Source organism: Labeo rohita, chromosome 21 (genome assembly GCF_022985175.1).
Source record: "Labeo rohita strain BAU-BD-2019 chromosome 21, IGBB_LRoh.1.0, whole genome shotgun sequence".
Lineage (NCBI taxonomy): Eukaryota > Metazoa > Chordata > Actinopteri > Cypriniformes > Cyprinidae > Labeo > Labeo rohita.
In genome coordinates this window covers 26,965,960-26,986,392 of record NC_066889.1, presented here as the reverse complement: position 1 = coordinate 26,986,392, position 20,433 = coordinate 26,965,960, and the positions used below count along the sequence as shown (strand labels likewise).

The 20,433-nt window shown below is 32.9% G+C and overlaps 2 protein-coding genes across 5 annotated transcripts; one reads left to right on the top strand and one right to left on the bottom strand.

The window, feature by feature from the left end:
* The first annotated feature begins 1,369 nt into the window (after window positions 1–1,369).
* On the top strand, window positions 1,370–19,514 carry wdr38 (WD repeat domain 38). Of its 4 annotated transcripts, none has more exons than XM_051093448.1 (10): window positions 1,370–1,501; window positions 12,481–12,575; window positions 12,698–12,818; window positions 15,078–15,194; window positions 15,358–15,455; window positions 17,046–17,126; window positions 17,208–17,330; window positions 18,596–18,748; window positions 18,823–18,870; window positions 19,150–19,514. In XM_051093448.1, exons 2-10 carry the CDS (start codon window positions 12,507–12,509, stop codon window positions 19,327–19,329), a joined length of 990 nt encoding a protein of 329 aa, XP_050949405.1. In that variant the 5' UTR covers window positions 1,370–1,501; window positions 12,481–12,506; the 3' UTR covers window positions 19,330–19,514. The 4 variants fall into 4 exon arrangements, with proteins under 4 accessions (XP_050949405.1, XP_050949406.1, XP_050949403.1 ...); XM_051093449.1 differs by lacking the exon at window positions 1,370–1,501 and adding an exon at window positions 9,478–9,640 and having other exon boundaries at window positions 12,731–12,818; XM_051093446.1 differs by lacking the exon at window positions 1,370–1,501 and adding an exon at window positions 9,478–9,640.
* LOC127152661 (proteinase-activated receptor 3) lies at window positions 1,804–9,353 on the bottom strand. Its single transcript, XM_051093445.1, has 2 exons — window positions 9,193–9,353; window positions 1,804–6,439 (listed from the first exon to the last, which is right to left on the bottom strand). The coding sequence occupies exons 1-2, from the start codon at window positions 9,254–9,256 to the stop codon at window positions 5,364–5,366; spliced, it is 1,140 nt and encodes a 379-aa protein (XP_050949402.1). The 5' UTR covers window positions 9,257–9,353; the 3' UTR covers window positions 1,804–5,363.
* Window positions 19,515–20,433: the final 919 nt, after the last annotated feature.

Below are 20,433 nucleotides of genomic sequence, written 5' to 3'. Positions count from 1 at the left end.
AAATAAATGAATGACCAATACATGAATAAAATAATAATAATGAAAAAAAAATAATGAATCAGTAAATAAACAAGCAAATAAATAAATAAGTAAATAAATAAATAAATATAGATAAAGAAACAAATCAATGAACAAAGAAATAAGAAAACAAATACATGAATTACACAAATTAATAAATGTAAAATATTAAAATAATAAATAATAAATAAATAAATATAAATGAACAAATAAATTAATTACAATAATAAATAAATAAATATTAATAAAGAACCAAATATATGAATAAATAAATATTAATAAAGATATAAGAAAACAAATAAATGAATGACCAGATAAATATATATATAAATAAAACACTAATAAAGAAACAAAAGTAAATAAACAAGCAAATAAATATGAAAAATAAATAATGAATAAAGAAACAAATCAATGAACAAAAGAAACAAGTAAATTATTTACAAAAATAATATATGTTAATAAATGTAAAAATGAAAAACTAAAATAAAAAATAAACAAAAAGAATGAACAAGTAAATAAGCAAGTAAATAAATAAATAAAATATAAAAAAGAAACAAATCAGTGTACAAAGAAATAAGAAAACAAATAAATTAATTACAAAAATAAATAAACGTAAATAAAATATTAATAAAAGAAATAACAAATAAACATAAATAAATATTAAAAAAACAAATACATGAACAAATAAATATTAATAAAGCAATAAAACAAATGAATGAATGAACAAACAAATATTCAGATAAATAAATGTCTTGTTATTTTGCCTTGTTGTAACACTTTACACTAATCTTGAATTTAAAGAACTTTTTAAAGCCATTTGGGGTTATGAACTAATAAATATTCATGCAGCACCCTCACCTGTGCATCCTGATTTTCACACATTTATTGGTTCTCAGCTTATTTATATATTCTCAACATAAAATGTTTAATGTTATTGATACTTTCAGTTTTGATAAGAAAACCAAATTCACCAAAATACAAAACTTAAATCTGAATTCAACTGAATTCAATCACACTTTTGATGGATTGAAGTTTGCCAAACCACTTAATGGATTCTACTTAATAGATTAATTTATTTATTAATTTCTGTGCATTAACATACATCTCACTTGACTTCCTCATTCCTGAAATGTTACTCTTTTGAAACCATAGACATCTACATGAAGTCTTCAAGTGAATGCATTTGCAATTCAACTCAAGCTGGAACTGCTTACTGAGAAACACCATGTGTATCATATTTCATATAAAAAGGACAAGTCATAACAGGGCATGGGATAAATTTTTTCTCAAGATGTTCTGTGATGGACTGGAGTTTTGTGGATTATTTGTGGATTATTGAGATGTTTTTATAAGCAGTTTGGACTCTCTGACAGCACCCATTTACTACAGAGGATCCATTAATGAGCAAGTGATGTAATGCTACATTCCTCCTTTCCTCATTCCCATGAAAAAAAAACTCATCTAGATCTTGGATGGCCTGAGGGTGAGTAAATGATCACCTAATTTTCATTTTTGGGTGTACTATTCCTTTACTCAGTGTTTGTCTCTGTATGTGCATGTCTGCATGAGAATCAGAGAGAAAGAATCTGTTGCAACACAGTTAGTCACACTGGCACTTTTGTCTTCAAGCCAGAGACGGCTTCTCCAAACTGCAGTCGAATCCATCCTGCATGTTGTATGATGCATCAAATCCAATAAAAAATCCACAGAGAAAACCCAATGGCATATTAAACATGAACATCTATCCTGTTAATGATTCACTGAACCAAATATAAGACAGTCAGCTTTTGTTTCATTTGTTTTAATGACTATATTAATGCTGTGCTTTGAAATCACATGAGTTTAAATATAGGCATTACAATAAAGCATTTAGATTCTCTATACAAATAAGGATAACATATACAGACAAACTTTGCCTTGGTCAACAAGGCTTTATGTAACATTCAAAACACACAGACTCTGAACACAGTCCAGGCAGTATATTACATGCTTTTCTTTCAGGGCCATTCAAACGACTCTCCATTTGTATTCAGAATAAAAGGTGCTGCTTCTGCCCAGCCAACTCTGGCTGGAACAACCAACTATTAGTTTTTCTCGTGGCACTTCACATATTAAAAACTTTAAATCTAGAACAAGCCAGTTCAGAAACAAGACCGAAACCAAAAAACATTCTAGATTACTTCTTTTTAGAACAGTATCAACATGAAAGCTCAATTGACTATTTGCTTAATATACTTAATGCATGGAATTGATCAAAAATGCAGTATGTGAAATATTACAATTTAAATAGTTGTTTTCTGTTTGAATATATTATCAAATATAATTTATCAGATTTATTCATGTGATGCAAATCTGTATTGCCTGCAGCCTTTACTCCAGTTTCAGTAAAATTTAAAAGGTAATTGCAACTTTTTATCCTACAACTCAATTTTTATTCTCGTTATTCTGAGGGAAAAAGTCAGAATTGCACATTTAAAAATAAATTTTTATTATTTTTATTTTTTATCTCACAATTTTGAAATATACACTGTGAGTTTATGTTTCGTAATTCTTAAGGTCCTTGCACAGTCCGAAATTTTCGCATGTTAAAAAATAAATATGACCTCACATTGTGGCAATCACGTGTACGCACTGCCTCTGAAACTTTCGTCCATCATTAAAAAAATCTGGTTCAATTTCATGCTTTTTTCGCATCTATAGCAAGCATTTTGAGAGGTGTTTTGACATTTCTGAGCCCCCGTGACATTCTGTGCATGACGAATTTTGTAATGCTCAGAAAATGTAATGCTCAGTATGAAATTCTTGTCCGAAATTTGCAACACTATCTCACAACCAATTCGTACATATTTTACAAAGTCGCTAATTTGTACGAATTCATACCATTTGACTCCAATTACCGGTAGGTTTAGGGGCGGGGTTAGGGTTATGTCATTCGTACAAATTCTTACGAAGTGGAAAAGTCGTAAAATATGTACGACTGTATGAATTAACCACCTCGGAAAATATGTACAAATTCCCACAAATAGATTTTCACACAATACGACCTCACGTTGTGTCAATCACGTTCACACTGCCTCAGAAAACTAATAGGGATCAATTTTTAATTTTCAGTGTTTTGAGCCACAGTGATGTTCTGTGCATGACGAATTTTGAAAAATACGAAAAAACACATACGAAAATTGACCTTTAAGGTCTTTGCACACTGAGTCCAAAATTCTGGTCAGAAATTTGCAACGCTATCTCACAACCAATTCGTACGTATTTTACAAGATGGCTATGGAGTAGGTCATTCGTACAAATTCATACGAATTGGGGAACTCGTAAAATATACACGATTCAGCAAAAATCGTACAAGTGAGGTTGTACGAATTTGTACGAATTATCCACCTTGCAAAATATGTTCAAATTGCCATTGCTGAATTCTGTGCGTGACGAATTTTTACAAATACGAAAAAACGCAAAATTCTCGTCCGAAATTTGCAACGCTATTTCAAGACCAATTTGTACGTATTTTAGGATGTGGCTAATTCGACCTCACTACGAGTTTGATTTGTTTTCGAACTCGTAAAATATGTACGATTTTGCAAAAAATGTACAAGTGAGGTTGTACAAATTTGTATGAATTAGCCACCTCATAAAATATGCGAATTGCCTTGAGTTTTCCACACATTAAAAATTAAATACAATCTCACGTCGTGTCAATCACGTTTACACAGTCTCCGAAATGTTTATCCGTCATTAAAAAAATCGGATCGGCTTTAATTTTCTGCATTTTTCGCATTTGTAGCTAGCATTTTGAGAGGTGTTTTGACAATTCTGAGCCACCGTGACGTTCTGTGTGTGACGAATTTTGACAAATACGAAAATTTTGTATTCAGTGTGCAAGGACCTTAAAGTCCGAAATTCTCGTCCGAAATTTGCAAAGCTATCTTAACCAATTTATCCAATATTTTAGGGAGTGACTAATTCGTACGACTTTCGTACGACCTCACTCATACGATTTTGTATGATTTGTGTAGACCCCAGTGCTGGGTAGGTTTAGGTTAGGGGTAGGTCATTTGTACAAATTCCTACAAATTGAGGAACTCGTAAAATATGTACGATTTAGCAAAAAAGCGTACGAATTAGCCACCTTGTAAAATATCTACGAATTGCCATGAGATTTTTCACACGCTTAAAAATAAATAAACCTTAAAAAAAATAAAATTTGGACCGGGTTAAATTTTTTTTGCATTTTTCGCATCTTCAGCAACCATTTTGTGAGGTGTTTTGTGACAAATTTTGACAAAAAAAAATTAGCAAAAAAATAATTTGTACTTGGTTGTACAAATTCATACAAATCAGTAAATTTGTAAAGTATGTACGAATTGCCATGAGATTTTCGCACGTTAACATAATAAATACAACCTCACGTTGTGTAAATCACGTTTACACACTGCCTCCGAAATGTACGTCCATCATTTAAAAATAAATCTTGTCCGTAATTTGCAGTAAAAACCAATTTGTTCGTATTTTACAAGATGACTAATTTGTACAAATTTGTAGGACCTCACTTGTATATTCGAAATGGGGGACTCGTAAAGTACGATTTAGCAAAAAAAAAGCCACTCCGTAAAATATGTACCAATTGCCATGAGACTTTTGCTTGTTTAATAATAAGTATGACGTTTACACACTGCCTCCAAAACTTTCGTCCGTCATAAAAAAAAATTCGAATCCGGTTCCATTTTCTGCGTTTTTCACATCCATAGCAAACATTCTGAGAGGTGCGTGACAAACTTTTGATGAATACAAAAGAAAAAAAAAAACTCAGTGTGCAAGGATCTTTACTTTTCTTCTCAGAATTGTGAATTATCACAGTTCTAATTTTATCTAACGCTTCTGAGCATTTTTCTCCGAACTGCTATAAAAAGAATTCTAAGAAATCCAGAATTGCAAGGGGAAAAAAGTCCAAATTGTGAGATAAAAAGTCACTACCTTTTTCTTTTCTTTTCTTCACTTCAATATCAGTGTCGCATGATCTTTCAGAAATCATTCTAATATGCAGATTTTCTGCTCAAGAAATATTTCTTATTATTGATGTTAAAAACAGTTGTGCTGCTTTATATTTTTGTGCAGTATTTTGTTCAGGATTCTTTGATGAACAGAAAATTCAAAGGAAATCTGTTATTATAAAATGTGAATGTCTTTACTGTCATTTTTGATCAATTTGATGCATTTTTACTGCATAAAAGTATTAATTTGTTTAAAAAAAAAAGTATCTTTTCAGACAGGTCACATTAAATATCCAGTTTTAAAGATTAGGGAAGTTAAACGGGCTCCAGACCACACATTTCCTCTTGACCTTACGCCGAGATGCTAAGTGCGCGTCCTTTGCGCGTCAGGAAGTACCGTTTGGTTCCGACAGTCCTGGACATGAGCACGAACAGATAGGGATCTAGAGCACTATGCAGGCAACACAGACACACGGCCACGCTAAAATAAATGTAAAAACTCTCTGTAAAGCTGACAGACAGCAGAACGTAATGCACGAAATGAAGGCAGCTGCTCGGGCCGAAGCACAAAACGAAAATAACAAAATTAAACGTGCTAGCTCTGATATAAAGAGCCCAGTCTCGGTGTGAACGGTTCAGGTGCCAGATAATTGAGATGTAACTTGCGACTGTCACCACTAGAGGCAGGAAAAAACCTATACAGGTTAAGCCTAAATTATAAAAGACTAGCCAATGGTAGTAATCTAAATTATTAGGAAGAACATCGTGGCATGTGATTATTCCGAGATCTGTGATGCGGTAGCTTTGTTGCAGTAGGATTTCCGGCAAAAGTGCGATAATAAATACAATCCAGACGGTTAAGCAACCCCATGCGCTAAATGAGCGCTTAGGCAAGCGCTTGTAAAGGAACGGATGAACCACAGCTATGTAGCGTTTGATGCTAATGCACGCTAGTGTGAAAGCGGAGCAGTAAAGGTTTCCATAAAAACAGGCGGTTGTAATACGGCAAGCGGTTTCCCCAAATATCCAATGGTTTCCGTTGAGATGATAATGTGCTTTCAGTAACAGGCTGAATAACAGCAGCAAGTCTGATGCTGCCAAGCTACAGTACAAAATAGCCGATGAAATGAACCTCACTTTGGTTCCAACCGAGACCAAGATGGCGATATTGGAGGGAATGCCGACAATGATGGCTATGATGTAGACAGCTGGGATAAACCTGTTGCTCAGAGGGCCTTGGAGGTAGTTAGCCGTGTTGTTGCTTTGTAACTTGACTTCGACATCAACGGCAGGGGGTAGGATGTGTGTTTGGGGGTCTGTCGTTCGGTTTGGAGGAGGAGGGACGTTGACTGGGACGGCGTGTCCTTGGAAAAACCTCGGGCGGGCGATTCTAGTGCTGTTGCGTTTGGTCTTTGTGGAGTTCTTTCCTGCAAGTAGACATAGAGAGAAGAGTTAGGAATAGAATATATTTTTGTTTTGTATGCACTCTAAAAAAACATATCACCACAACTTAAGTAAATGCATGGTTGCCAGTAAAAAATGCAGCTTAATTAAAGATTTTAAATTGCAAACATGATATTGATGAGTTCTTCTGACAGCATAATGATGATCATTATATCAGCTTGATATTGTGTGTAATTGCAATTTAAATATTTACGTTAATTGATTTTAAAAAATAAGTTGTGCAGACACAAACTTCCAGTCAAAAGTTTTTGAACAGCAAGATTTTTAATGTTTTTAAAGAAGTCTCTTCTGCTCACCAAGCCAGCATAAAGTACTGTAAAATCAACAATATTGTGAAATACAGTGTTGGGAAGGTTACTTTGGAAATGTAATAGGTTACAGATTACAAGTTACTTGATTTAAAATGTAATAAGTAGTGTAACTTTTCAGTTACTTTATTAAAGTAACGTAACTTATTACTTTAAATTACTTTTTGATTACTTTTCTAAATTTCTAATATTTTCAACTGTTAATCATTTTGAAATATTTAAACCAGGCAGAGTTAACCTTACAGTAGCACTCAACACTGATTACTGTCAGACTTTCAAAATCCTTCATAACTTGAATTAAGATGATAATAAGTAAGGGATAATATACATCTTTATTTTGCGATAACTGGCTGAATGTACATTATCTCACTTATTACACAGCTGCTTGATAGATTATTTAGTTGTTTCGTGTCAGAATTATTAGACATGAAACACTGATCTGAGTTGAAATATTTGAACGCAAAGCTTCCATGAAGAATCATTATAATCCATTACAATGTACCAAAAAAAAAATGGCAGCAGCTGCATTTGTATGAAACAACAGAGCAAGTCCACGATGCCAGGATGACAGAATTAAGAAACTGTCCACATAATATTGAATTAAGCTTTAATATTTTATTAGCTAACCAAATGCAAAGCTTCCGCAAAGAAAAATTATCAAGTATATAGCACTGACTTAAGTTGCCCCGAAAGAGTCTGAGTTGTGTAATTTTTGGGGCTTTTTATGCCTTTTATTGTGATAGGACAGTAGAGAGATGACAGGAAAGAGCTGGGAGGAGAGAGGGGAGCGGGATCGGCAAAGGACCTTGAGACGGGATTCGAACTCGGGTCACCGTGAGCATCATAACATAAATAACATCATAACAAGAAATAGTTTAATAGCTATGATACTGGGTTTGAAATCAAATGTTTGCATAGTTATGACAGAAAACACTAGCATCTAACAATGCCTTGGAAAAAACAATCTTAAAAAATAAAGTTTATGCATAAACCCAAATAGGAAATAAAACAGTTATCAAATAAGCATGTGTCCTATTCTGTGTCCTAAACTCCTGAAACATTGGTGTCTCATTTTAGAGCAGTCAATGCAATTTATGAAAGTCAATTAAATCTGTAAGTGTGTGAAAAAATTCAGATGTAATCCCCTTTGTAATCACTTGCATTTTTCAAAAGTAACTGTAATTTAATTACATATTTTTTCTCAGTAACTGTAACTAATTACAATTACATTTATTTTATTAAATTACGTAATTCCGTTACATGTAACTAGTTACTCCCCAACACTGGTGAAATATTATTACTATTTAAAATAACTGCTTCCTATTTTAATATATTTTAAAATGTAATTTATTCCTGTGATCAAAGCTAATTTTTCAGCATCATTACTCCCGCACTCAGTGTCACATGATTTTTCAGAAATCATTCTAATATGCTGATTTGCTGTTCAAGAAACATTTATTATTATCAATATTTAAAACAGTTTAGCACATTTTTCAGGATTCTTTGATTATTAGAAAGATCCAAAGATCAGCATTTATCTAAAATAAAAAGCTTTTTATAACATGTCATTTATATATATAATCAAACTCAAACTGTTATTAACTGATAAGATAAAAAAAAGAAAAAATATGACAAATATGCGTCTCATACTAGCCTACTTAACACTGGTATATTATATATTAACACAACATATTACAATATTCATAAAATAAAAACAACAATAAATAACATTTCTCAAATGTTTAACTGTGGTTGATTAAATCTATATGATTATAGATTATTCCACTGAGGAACAGAGAATAAATAATCCTATTCACGATATTTGCAAACTACTCATGATTTTATTAATTAACAAGACCTTCTGTTGTGTTTTATACCTATTTAAATTTGCCTATAAAAATATTCATAAAACACTAAACGTGTCAAATGTCTTACTGTACCAGATTAAATCAGTTTGAGGTTATTTCACGGAGGAATACATTCAAGATTGTTTATGAAAAGAAATAATCCTATTTTCGCGTTATTTGCGAAACAACCCGTTAGATTTTATTAATACGACATTCTGTTGTGTCTTACACCATTTTAAATTGGTTTATAAAATATTAATACAATATAAACAACAACAAAACGTGTAAAATGTTTTACAGTAGCTGATTAAATCGGTTTGATTATATAGAAATACATTAAGAAAAACAAAATCAAAATTGAAAACTTAAAACTACTTTTAAGTACTTTTAACTTCTACTTAAGTTATTTGAACTCAAATCTAATGCTGTATTTGTAAAATTTGCAGATTTACAGTAAATCGACACTTACGTAGCATACAACAGGAAATTCAGACTAGACGAGTAATGGATTGTTTGAAGTGAATCGAAATTAAACACGTTTAAAAAAATCTATTCGCTTACCATTAGCCTGGGTCGCGTTCAGAAGAATTAAAGTAATCAAAAAGACACGAAAAACCTTCCCCATGACTGAGAAACACGTCCAATATACTCAGTCAAAAACAAGCGAAGTCTCCAATCGGTTTGTCTGAGTGTAGAATCCAAACGAAGACCAAAGCGACACGAGAGCGCTCTCTCTCTCTCTCTCTCTCTCTCTCTCTCTCTCTCTCTCTCTCTCTCTCTCTCTCTCTCTCTCTCTCCAGAATAGCGGTGTCGTTCCAAACCGATGACATCATCGTCGTCCGCACTTTTGAACCCCTTTCAGCCTTTGACACCATAATTACTTCGACCACTTTGTGGTCTTAAGGTTCTTAATTATCCAAAACTTCTTCCAACTCTTAAGGGGACCGTTCCAAGGTTTTATTTATTTGTTTCTCAATTGGCTGCATGATGACACCTAAGGGGGGAAACAGTAAGTTGTTCTGCTGATTTGTTTTTGCGTGCAAGTTTAACCTTGGTGTGGAGGAAATGTCTGTAGGTGAGAGATAACATGAAAATAAGCATTTCTGATCTGAACGGTTGCTTTCACTTCCCATCTTCTTATATTTGTTGGTTATGATGATTACTGCGGTGCAGCAAGCTTGTGCTGTGCATGACGCAGTGGGAGCAAATCAAATACACATCGATAGTGGAACAGAGGTGCTTTTTTGTTTCCTACAAAGAACACACATAGATGTGATTAACCAAATAATCCACAAAAACATCCTTTCTTGCACGGCCACACATATCCGCAAACACATATGATTTAATTATAGACTAACCCTTACTAGAAGGCTCAACTTCCTTTGAACTGTTTTTTTTTATATTAGACATTAAGTAGCAGTCGAACACAATACCAAAACAGGTTATTGTGCGAGAGTTAAACAAAAAATGAGCTAAAAAACAAACATAATATTTTCTGCTCTTTTTTTTAAAGAACTAGTTCATCTGAAAATGAACATTTGCAGATTATTTGCTCACCCTCAGGCCATCCGAGATGTAGATGAGTTTGTTTCTTCATCACATTTGTAGTATTACATCACTTGCTCACCAGTTGATCCTCTACAGTGAATGGGTGCCGTCAGATCACGAGTCCAAAAGCTGATAAACACATCACAATAATGGAACTGTTTCTTACAAAAATGCAGCTAAAATGTTTTTAGCAGCTATTTGGACTGTCATACTGACGGCACCCATTCACTGCAGAGGATCTGTTGGAGAGAAAGTAATGTAATGCTACATTTCTCCAAATGATGAAGAAACAAACTCATCTACATGGATTGCAAGGCTGAATACATTTTCAAAAATGTTTATTTTTGAGTGAACTATACTAAAAAGCTAATTAGACGATAAATAAATTTAAAATCTGCATGATTTTAGTTGCTTTTTTGTATTGCATTTAGCATTGTTTTTTTTGTTTTTTTTGTCCCCTAACAGTTTGCAATTTTTGCTAAAAGGCATGTGCATCAAATTGTTTTCAAACTGCTGGGTTTCCAATAAAGTGATTGTTATTCATTAAATGTGTAAGGTGTCATTGTTTCATATACATGAGGATGAACTGAATGACTAATCACATGTTTTCTGCTGTGAGCGAGCTGCATGAAACTTGTGCAAACCACTACTAAACATTCTCATGCAAACAGCTACTAAACATCCTGCTGTTCAAAGTAAACATTCAGACAGACAGCCTACTGATCTGGTGCGTCAGTTACACTCTCAAACTGTGTGACTGGAACACAGATGTCGTCCTTACAAACAGAGTAAATCAGAAACAGTCAAGCACTGAAAACTAGTGACAGGGGGTCTGTTCTCAAAAATACTCACATTTTACGGGAAAAAGACATTGAGTTCTGAAATGACACTTACACGTCAGGAATTCAGAAGGGTCGCAGAGTGTGTTTACACTTGTGTGAACTGGTCTTCAGACACATATCGCCCACACAACATGAACACACATGCATAGAGATGATGCATTTATCAGGACGATGCCAAAATTCCTTATCTATGTGGAAATTTCTGAAGTTTGGGACTTACAAAAATGATCTGGCCTTAAAATCATATTGCTTCTGTAATTTTTTTATATTTAATGTGTTATTAAATATTAAATATTATTTAGTCACTATTTTAAAGTTTCATTTTATGTCATTTAACTAATACACTTATATACTAATACACAACTAATCAACTTAATGCATATTATTATATTATATTATATTTAGTGCTGGGCAACGATTAATTGCAATTAATCACATCCAAAATATTTTTTTATGTACATATTATATGTGTGTGTGCTGTGTATATTTATTATGTGTGTATAAATACACATACAGGCATTTATATATTTAAGAAAAATATGTTTATATACTAAATATATTATAATATATATTAAATATAAAATAAATATATGTATATATTATACATATATGTATATATATATATATATATATATATATATATATTATAAATTATATGAATTTAATATATACATGTAAATGCATGTAAATATTTTCAAAACATATACTGTGTCTTTATATATACCCATAACTCATCTAAAATAAATATACACAGTACACACATGTATAAACAAAAACGATTATTTTGGATGCGATTAATTGCGATTAATCATTTGAACAGCACTAATTATATTATATTGTATATTATTATATTATATTTTCAAGGCTGTAAGTATGAAAGTATAAGGATTAAGGTTCCTGAAATGTAAAACAAATAATAGATAATAGATATTAGTTCACCCAAAAATTAAAATTCTGTTATGATGTACTCAATCTCATGTCATTTCAGATCTGTATTACTGTATTTATTCAATGGAACAAAAAAGGAGATTTGAGAAATGTTTTAATAGTTTTTTTTTTTTCAGAAGTCAGTGGTATTTTTTATGTTCTGCAAAAGAAAGAAAGTCAAACAGCTTTGAAACGGCATGAAGGTGACTAAATGATGACAAAATTATAATGTAATTTTGATCAAATTATATAAATATACCAGAGATTTCTAAGCATTCTGTGCTTAAAAAGTGCAACTGGCAGGTGAACACTCAAATGAGCTTGTTAAAGTGTATTTAGAGTTAATGACTGTCTAAACCAAAAGAAAAATCCTAATAAACCACGGGCGCAGCCCTCAGACACTCAAGAGAGCGTAACTCTGGATACACAAACAGTAAAAACCCAAACAAAACTCATCTGTAACACTAACCACTGCAACCAAACTTCCATTGACCATGTGTGAGTAATTATTACATTTCTGACATTTCTGAAGTGGGGTTTTCACAGGACTAAGTAGACATGTGGCGCCATTCCTCAGAAAACGTAGGCGTGTCCAACATTAGGTATTTTTCCAGACACAAAGGAGAGGTAGGTAAGCTTGGTATTTGCCTGTACTTCATTTTCATCCTCTGTATATTTAAAAATGTCATTAGATAAGTGAAGACAAAGCGTGTTGTTTCAGTAGCATTATGTTCTCATGCGTTTCTCAGGTAAACTGCTGCGCTTTTTCACCTGACTGTCAGATTCTGCTCACGTGTTGTGATGACGGAAGACTGTACCTGTGGAACGCAAACAGTGCAAAACACCTGGCCACAGTTAGAGGACACTCAGGTACGTTAAAGACACTGTACGTCTTTAATAAACGAGAACAAACATTTACAAATAATTTACTCACCACCTTGTCATCCAAGATGTTCGTGTCTTTCTTTCTTCAGTGGTAAAGAAATTGTTTTTTGAGGAAAACATTTCAGCATTTTTCTCCATATAATGAACTGACATGGTGCCCCGATTTTGAACTTCCAAAATGCAGTTTAAATGCGGCTTCAAACGATCCCAAATGTGGTTGTAAACGATCCCAGACGAATTAAAAGGGTCTTATCTAGCAAAACGATCGGTTATTTTCATTAAAAAAAAAATACAATTTAAATACTTTTTAATCTCAAACGCTCCTCTTGTCTTTCTCTCCCTGAACCCTGTGTATTCTGGCTCAAGACAGTTAGGGTATGTCGAAAAACTCCAATCGTATTTTCTCCCTCAACTTCAAAAATCATTTCAAAATCCTACATTACTGCAGAAGTACAGACCCAGTCTTTACAAAGTGAACATGCAAAGAAGATCAAACACCCTTAACAAAAAAGGTAAAACAGTGATATAGGACGATTTTGAAGTTAAGGGAGAACATGAGATGGGAGTTTTTCGACATACCCTAACTGTCACGAACCGGAACAATAACAGTCCATGCGTTTGACATTAAAAAGTATATAAATTGTATTATTTTTATTAAAATAACCGATCGTTTCACTAGATAAGACCCTTCTTTCTCGGCTGGGATTGTTTACAACTGCATTTGGGATGGTTTAAGCCGCATTTAAACTGCATTTTGGAAACTCAAAATGGGGATACCATATCAGTCCATTACATGGAGAAAAATGCTGAAATGTTTTCCCCCTTTACAACTGAAGAAAGAAAGACATGAACCTCTTGGATGACAAGGGGGTGAGCACATTATATGTGAATCTTTGTTTTGGAAGTGAACTTCTCCTTTAAGTGGTAAAGAAATTATGTTTTTTGAGGAAAACATTCATGTAATGGACTTCTATGGTGGCCCCAAATTTGAACTTCTAAAATGCCGTTTAAATGCAGCTTCAAAGGGCTCTAAACGATCCCAGTTGAGGAAAAGGGGTCTTATCTAGCGAAACGATCATTTGTTTGTTCTTTAAATTACAGTTATATACTTTTTAACCTCAAAGGCTTGTCTCGTCTAGCTCTGAGTGAACTTTCCGGTCATGACAGTTAGTCTAAAAACTCCCGTTTTATTTTCTCCTCCAACTTCAAAATCATCTTACATCGCTAGAGAAGTACCAACCCAGAGTTTAAAAAGTGAACATGCAAGAAGATCAAACACCTTTTACAAAAAAAGGGTAAAAACAGCGACGTAGAACGATTTTGAAGTTGGAGGAGAAAATGAGAAGGGAGTTTTTAAACCTACCCTAACTGTCATGACCCAGAAAAAACAGTTCACATAGAGTTAGACAAGACAAGCATTTAAGGTTAAGAAGTATGGAAATTGTAATTATTTTTTTTTAGTAGAAAATAACAGATCGTTTCACTAGATAAGACCCTTATTCCTCGGCTGGGATTGTTTAGAGCCCTTTGAAGCTGCATTTGATCTGCATTTTGTAAGTTCAAATTTGGGGGAACCATAGAAGTCCATTACATGGAGAGAAATCCTTAAATGTTTTCCTCAAAAAACTATTTTGTTGCTGCTGTAAAGCGACCCGACCGCGGAACTTCATACCCCCTCACTAGACTGAAATAGTCCCAGAACAGACCTTTAGGCCTGATTACCCAAAGTCAGTGTGGGTGTACTATCAGACTGATTTTGAAACTGACATTTCAAGATAAAAAAACCTCATAAAATATCACTATATTACTCATACATAGCAACACAGTGGAAAAAATGATGTGTAAACATGACCTAGAAAGACAGAGATGCAGAGAAAAAAAATAAAAAGATTCCATTGTGTAGCTGCTAAATTATATCAGGAATAAAGTCACAAATATGGAGCTAGACACTGAAAAAACACTTGAAATATTGTCTGTTTAATAGCAGATTCTGCTTTAACAACTTAACCCATTTAGTGGGACATGCTGTTTTTGTTAAGGGTGTCAACATGTGTTTGGTTAACTTGGGGAAAGTGGAAAATGTTAAAAAATAATTTTAGAGTAAGAATAGAATATACTACATTTACAATAGAGCAAAAAATATACACAAGCAGTAATGAGTCCATCCAGTGGTGCAATGTGGGTATGGCATCTATTAGTACATTTAATTTATATTTGATTATTTGTTCTGAAATAAACATGCAGGTCCAGTGAAATCATGTGTTTTCTCCTCGGATGGTGAGCTGTTTGCGAGTGCATCTCACGACCGTACCGTCAGAATCTGGAGCCGCTCCAGCACTGAATGCACACACATACTGACAGGTACTCATACTCAGTTCATAATGATTCAGATAAACTCAAATATTGACACATCAAATTATTCAGATTCAGCAGCAGCAACATATCATAATCACCCTTACAAAAATATGCTGTGATAACCATAGTTTCAGTCACACTTTACTCCAGTTAACATACTTCTTGTCAGGTCACAGTGGGAGCGTGGAGACGGTGAGCTTCAGTCCGGACGGTCAGTGGCTGGTTTCGGGTGGATGGGACAACAGGGCGCTGATCTGGAGAGTTCAGGTGACAAACAAACACGTCCCTTTATAATACTACAGGAGATCAGGGACTAATGTATGAAACAAACACTTCCCTTTCAAAGATCAACATTTTGACAATTTTAGTAGTTCTTGATTCTGCAAGCCTTTACAAATATATATATATATATATATATATTTCATATAGTATTACATATTTTCATGTGTAAACAACCATTTTTATTGTGTGAGGGAAAAATATTAAGCGTGATATAGAGAAAATGTAATAATTGTTAAACATAGTTATAAATGGGGATGTTACTATATTATACTTTATTTAGTAATTATTATTTTTATGTTTATATTACATTATGTATGTTATTATATATAGTATTATTATTATATTATAGTTAATGTTACACTTGATATTATATAACACTTAATGTCTATTTTTTGTATGTATATATTTTATACATATATAAATATAAATATTTTAAAATATCTATTTGTTACTCTTTTAAAGCCAAGATGAAGTTACATATCATCTGGAAAATGTTTATTTTAAAATTAATTTGAATAGTATTATTTGCTTTATATATATATATATATATACATATATATATATATATATATATATATAATAAAATTTATAACCAATGCATACATCTTAAAACAGATTTGTTTTAAAAAATAAAATTAAGACTAGAATATAATAACTGATTAATCTTATGGTTTCTGAGTAGAAAGAAAATAATGTTTAAAATATATATTTTATATAGTATTACACTTAATATTTTAATTTATAAACACATTTTTATTGTCTGAGAAAAACATTAAGCGTAATATTATAGAGAAAATGTTGTTTAGAAAATGTAATAATTTTAAATATTTTGTATTATATTTATAATTGGATAAGTAAATTTTTATACTTTATCTAATAATTATTGACATTTTTATGTTAATATTATATTATGTATATATATTATCCTTAGATATTATAAAATTTATTAATATTATATTCATTTATCATATAATTCATATATTTTTATATAATTATAATTAATATAATTTATATTAATTTATTTATATTATATAAAATAATATTTAATGTCTATTGCTTATTTGTTATTTTTTTAAATATATTTTGAACACTTTTAAAATATCTATTTTGTTACTCTTTTAAAGCTGATTAACTAATTAAAATATCTGGAAAATGTTTATTTTATGTTTATTATAAAAATAGAAAATATTAAACAATGCATGCATCTTTAAAAATTACAGTTAAATTTAAATTAAAATACAATGGACTGTCAATAGAAAATAATATCTGAGTAATCTTATGTTTTCTGACTAGAAAGAATGTCTAAATATTATTAAAATCCAAACACATTTTGACAATTCTAAAAATACTTAAAAAATCTCTTAGCATCCTCATGGAAGTTTAAAAATCCTTAGGTATCGTTCATATCCATAACACAAAAAATTGTTTTGAGACAATAATTTTGGTGAAATTGAATACTTACAGTTGAACTAAAGACATCAATCTTGGACTCTGTTTATGTAGTAACAGGTGTTTTAGTTCACCAGCACCATGCTATCTGTCCAGTAATGTTTGTGGCGTTGTTTGATGTTCCAGAGCGGTGAGATGCTGGAGGATCTGCGGGGTCACACTGCAGCTGTCCAGAGCAGCGCCTTCTCATCAGACTCACAGTTTGTGGTATGAATCACGTTCTCACTGAGCCGTTTGTTTTGCTCCGTTCAGCATGAGCTGCATCACCTCTTCTTTTTTTCGGTTCAGGCCACGGGCTCCTGGGATCGGACCGTGAGAGTCTGGAAACTTCATGGGGAAAAAGAGGTTGTGACCTTACAAGGGCACCTGGGAAATGTGGCCTGTGTCTGTTTCTCTGTTAGTGGGATGCTGGTGAGCTCACAAAGCAGATTTGTTGTTGAGAATGAGCTTTGATGTTTGATTCAGGATTTTATAAAAAAGATGTTTTTTCTTGAAAGCTCACAGAGGCTGCATTTCTTTGATCAATAATACAGTAAAATCAGTAATAATGTGGAATATTATTACAATTTAAAATAACCATTTTCTGTTGTAATATATTTTAAAATGTAATTTATTCCTGTGATCAAAGCTAAATTTTCAGCATCATTGCTCCTATGTCACATGATCCTTCAGAAATCATTTTAATATGCTGATATGCTGCTTGAGACACATTTCTTATTATTATCAATGTAGAATAATATTTAGCAATTTTCACTGTATGTTTTGTATCAAATAAATGCAGCCTTGGTGAGCAAAAAAGACTTGTACACTACCTGTCAAAAGTTTTTGAACAGTAAGATTTTTAATGTTTTTTAAAGATTCTCTTATTCTTACCAAGCCTGCATTTATTTGTTACAAAGTACAGCAAAAACTGTAAAAATGTTAAATATTTTTATTATTTAAAATAACGGTTTTCTATTTGAATATATATTAAAATTTAATTTATTCCTGTGATTTCAAAGCTGAATTTTTAGCATCATTACTCCAGTCACATGATCCCTCAGAAACCATTCTAATCTGCTGCTCAAAAAAACATTTATTATTATTATTATGTTGAAAACAGCAGAGTAGAATTTTTACAGGTTTTTTGATGAATAGAAGTTCAGAAGAACAGCATTTATTGGAAATAGAAATGTCTTTATCATCACTTTTGATCAATTTAAAGCATCCTTGCTAAATAAAAGTATTAATCTATATAATTTCTTTCTAAAAAAAAAAAAAAAAAAATATATATATATATATATATATATACTGACTCCCATTTGAATGGTATAGTGTATAATGTTACAAAAGCTTTTTATTTCAGATAAATGCTGATATTTGGGTCATCTGTTTTAAATATTGATGATAATAATAAATGTTTTTTGAACAGCAAATCAGCATATTAGAATGATCATGTGGCAATGAAGACTGAAGTAATGATGCTGAAAATTCAGCTTTGATCACAGAAATAAATTAAATTTTAAAATATATTCAAATAGAAAACAGTTATTTTAAATAGTAAGAATATTTCAGAATTTTTACTGTACTTAAATACAGGCTTGGTGAGCAGAACTTATTTAAAAAATATAAAAAATCTTACTGTTTAAAAACTTTTGATTGGTAATGTATATCTATATTTATGTATGAGTGTTTAGGCCTCAGGATCATGGGACGGCACAGTGCGTGTTTGGTTGCCGACGCGTCACGCGTGTCTGTTTGTGTTGGGAGGTTGTGAGCGAGTTTGGGTCAGGAGTCTGGCTTTCTCCAAAGACGGACTGGTTTTAGCATCCACAGCTGAAGGCGACATGGTAAAACGCACACAAAACCACTCATTCATACAGTCTGTGTAGCAATGCTTGATGTTGATATGTTTGTTTATCAGGTGAGGATATGGGATGTGACCACTGGAGTCTGTTTGAAGAGGCTGCAGGTGATTGAGAACTTTAACTAGTAACAAATCTATGACATCACAAGAAATGTTGCCAAGTTCACAGTTTTCCTGCTGAATTGGACTACTTTAACACTGTTGCTGTGGGGTTTTTTTCATATCTGCATGTTAAAGTGTGTCCAATAATGTGATATTTAGCCACTGGAATGCGAATTTTACCAGGGGAACCTCACCAAAAACATGTATTTTTGGCTACATTTGAGTACCATTCGGATGGATTTGGCAACCCTGATCACAAGCTTCATGATATGTGTGTTTTAGGGTCATAAGGACTCGGCATACGGTTGTGTGTTCACTCCTGAAGGGAAGCTTCTCACCAGTGGTTCTGAGCAGCTGGATGTACAAGAGGATGAAGAAAACAACACAGAGGAAAGAAGTGAGAGATGGGGGAGTTTACACACAGGACTGGACAGTAAAGATGACAGCTTACAGCGGGTGTGACCATGAGGACGGCCAGTACATTGTGACCCGTGGTGAATGGAAGCAGCTGTGCAACTGCATCCTGTTTTATCCATTTGGATATAATCAGCAATTACAAACCCACTGACAGATGCAGTCTCAGTTAAAGGAGAAGTCCACTTCCAAAACAACAATTTATAAATAATTTACTCACCCCCTTGTCATCCAAGATGTTCATGTCTTTCTGTCTTCAGTTGTAAAGAAATTATGGTTTTTGAGGAAAATATTTCAGGATTTTTCTTCATATAATGGACTTCATTGGTGCCCCGATTTTGAACTTCCAAAATGTAGTTTAAATGCAGCTTCAAAGGCTCTAAACGATCCCAGCCGAGGAAGAAGGGTCTTATCTAGCGAAACGATCGGTCATTTTTTTCTAAAAATACAAATTTGTATACTTTTTAAGCACAACAGCTCGTGTAGCGCAGGTTCTGGGATGCGTGTTCACGACATACTATTGAATCATGTCGAAAGGTCACGCGGAACGTAGGCGGAACTACAGACCCAGTGTTTACAAAGCGAATGGGCAAAGACTAAGAAAGTGCAAGTAAGTCAAACGCTGTTTACAAACAAAAAGGTACAATATGTCGGACGATTCTGAAGTTGTAGGAGAAAATAAGATGGAGTGTTTGGCCATACTCTGTCTTTTTGAGCCGGAGTACACAGACGATGAACTTAGACGTGATTCGTAGTAGTGATGGGAAGTTCGGATCATTTTACCGACTCGGACCTTTGAGTCTCGTTCAGCAAAATGAACGAATCTTTTTTTGAGTTTAGTTAATTTTTAGCAAAATCAGCGTCACGTGACAGCCCTATAAGATGAACGAACGACTCGGAAAAACCCTAAGACTTGAAACAGGTGAATTAATTCCAGTACAGAGCCTAATAGAATGCTGCGCATGCACGACTGAACGAATCACTCCCCGAGACGACTCGTTCTTCGCGAGTCACTTCAAAGATTCGTTCAAAATGAACGAATTGTTCAAGAACGACCCGTGGATGCGCATCCCAGAGCCTGTGCTACACAAGCTTTTGTGCTTAAAAAGTATACAAATTTTTATTTTTCGAAAAAAATGACTGATCGTTTGC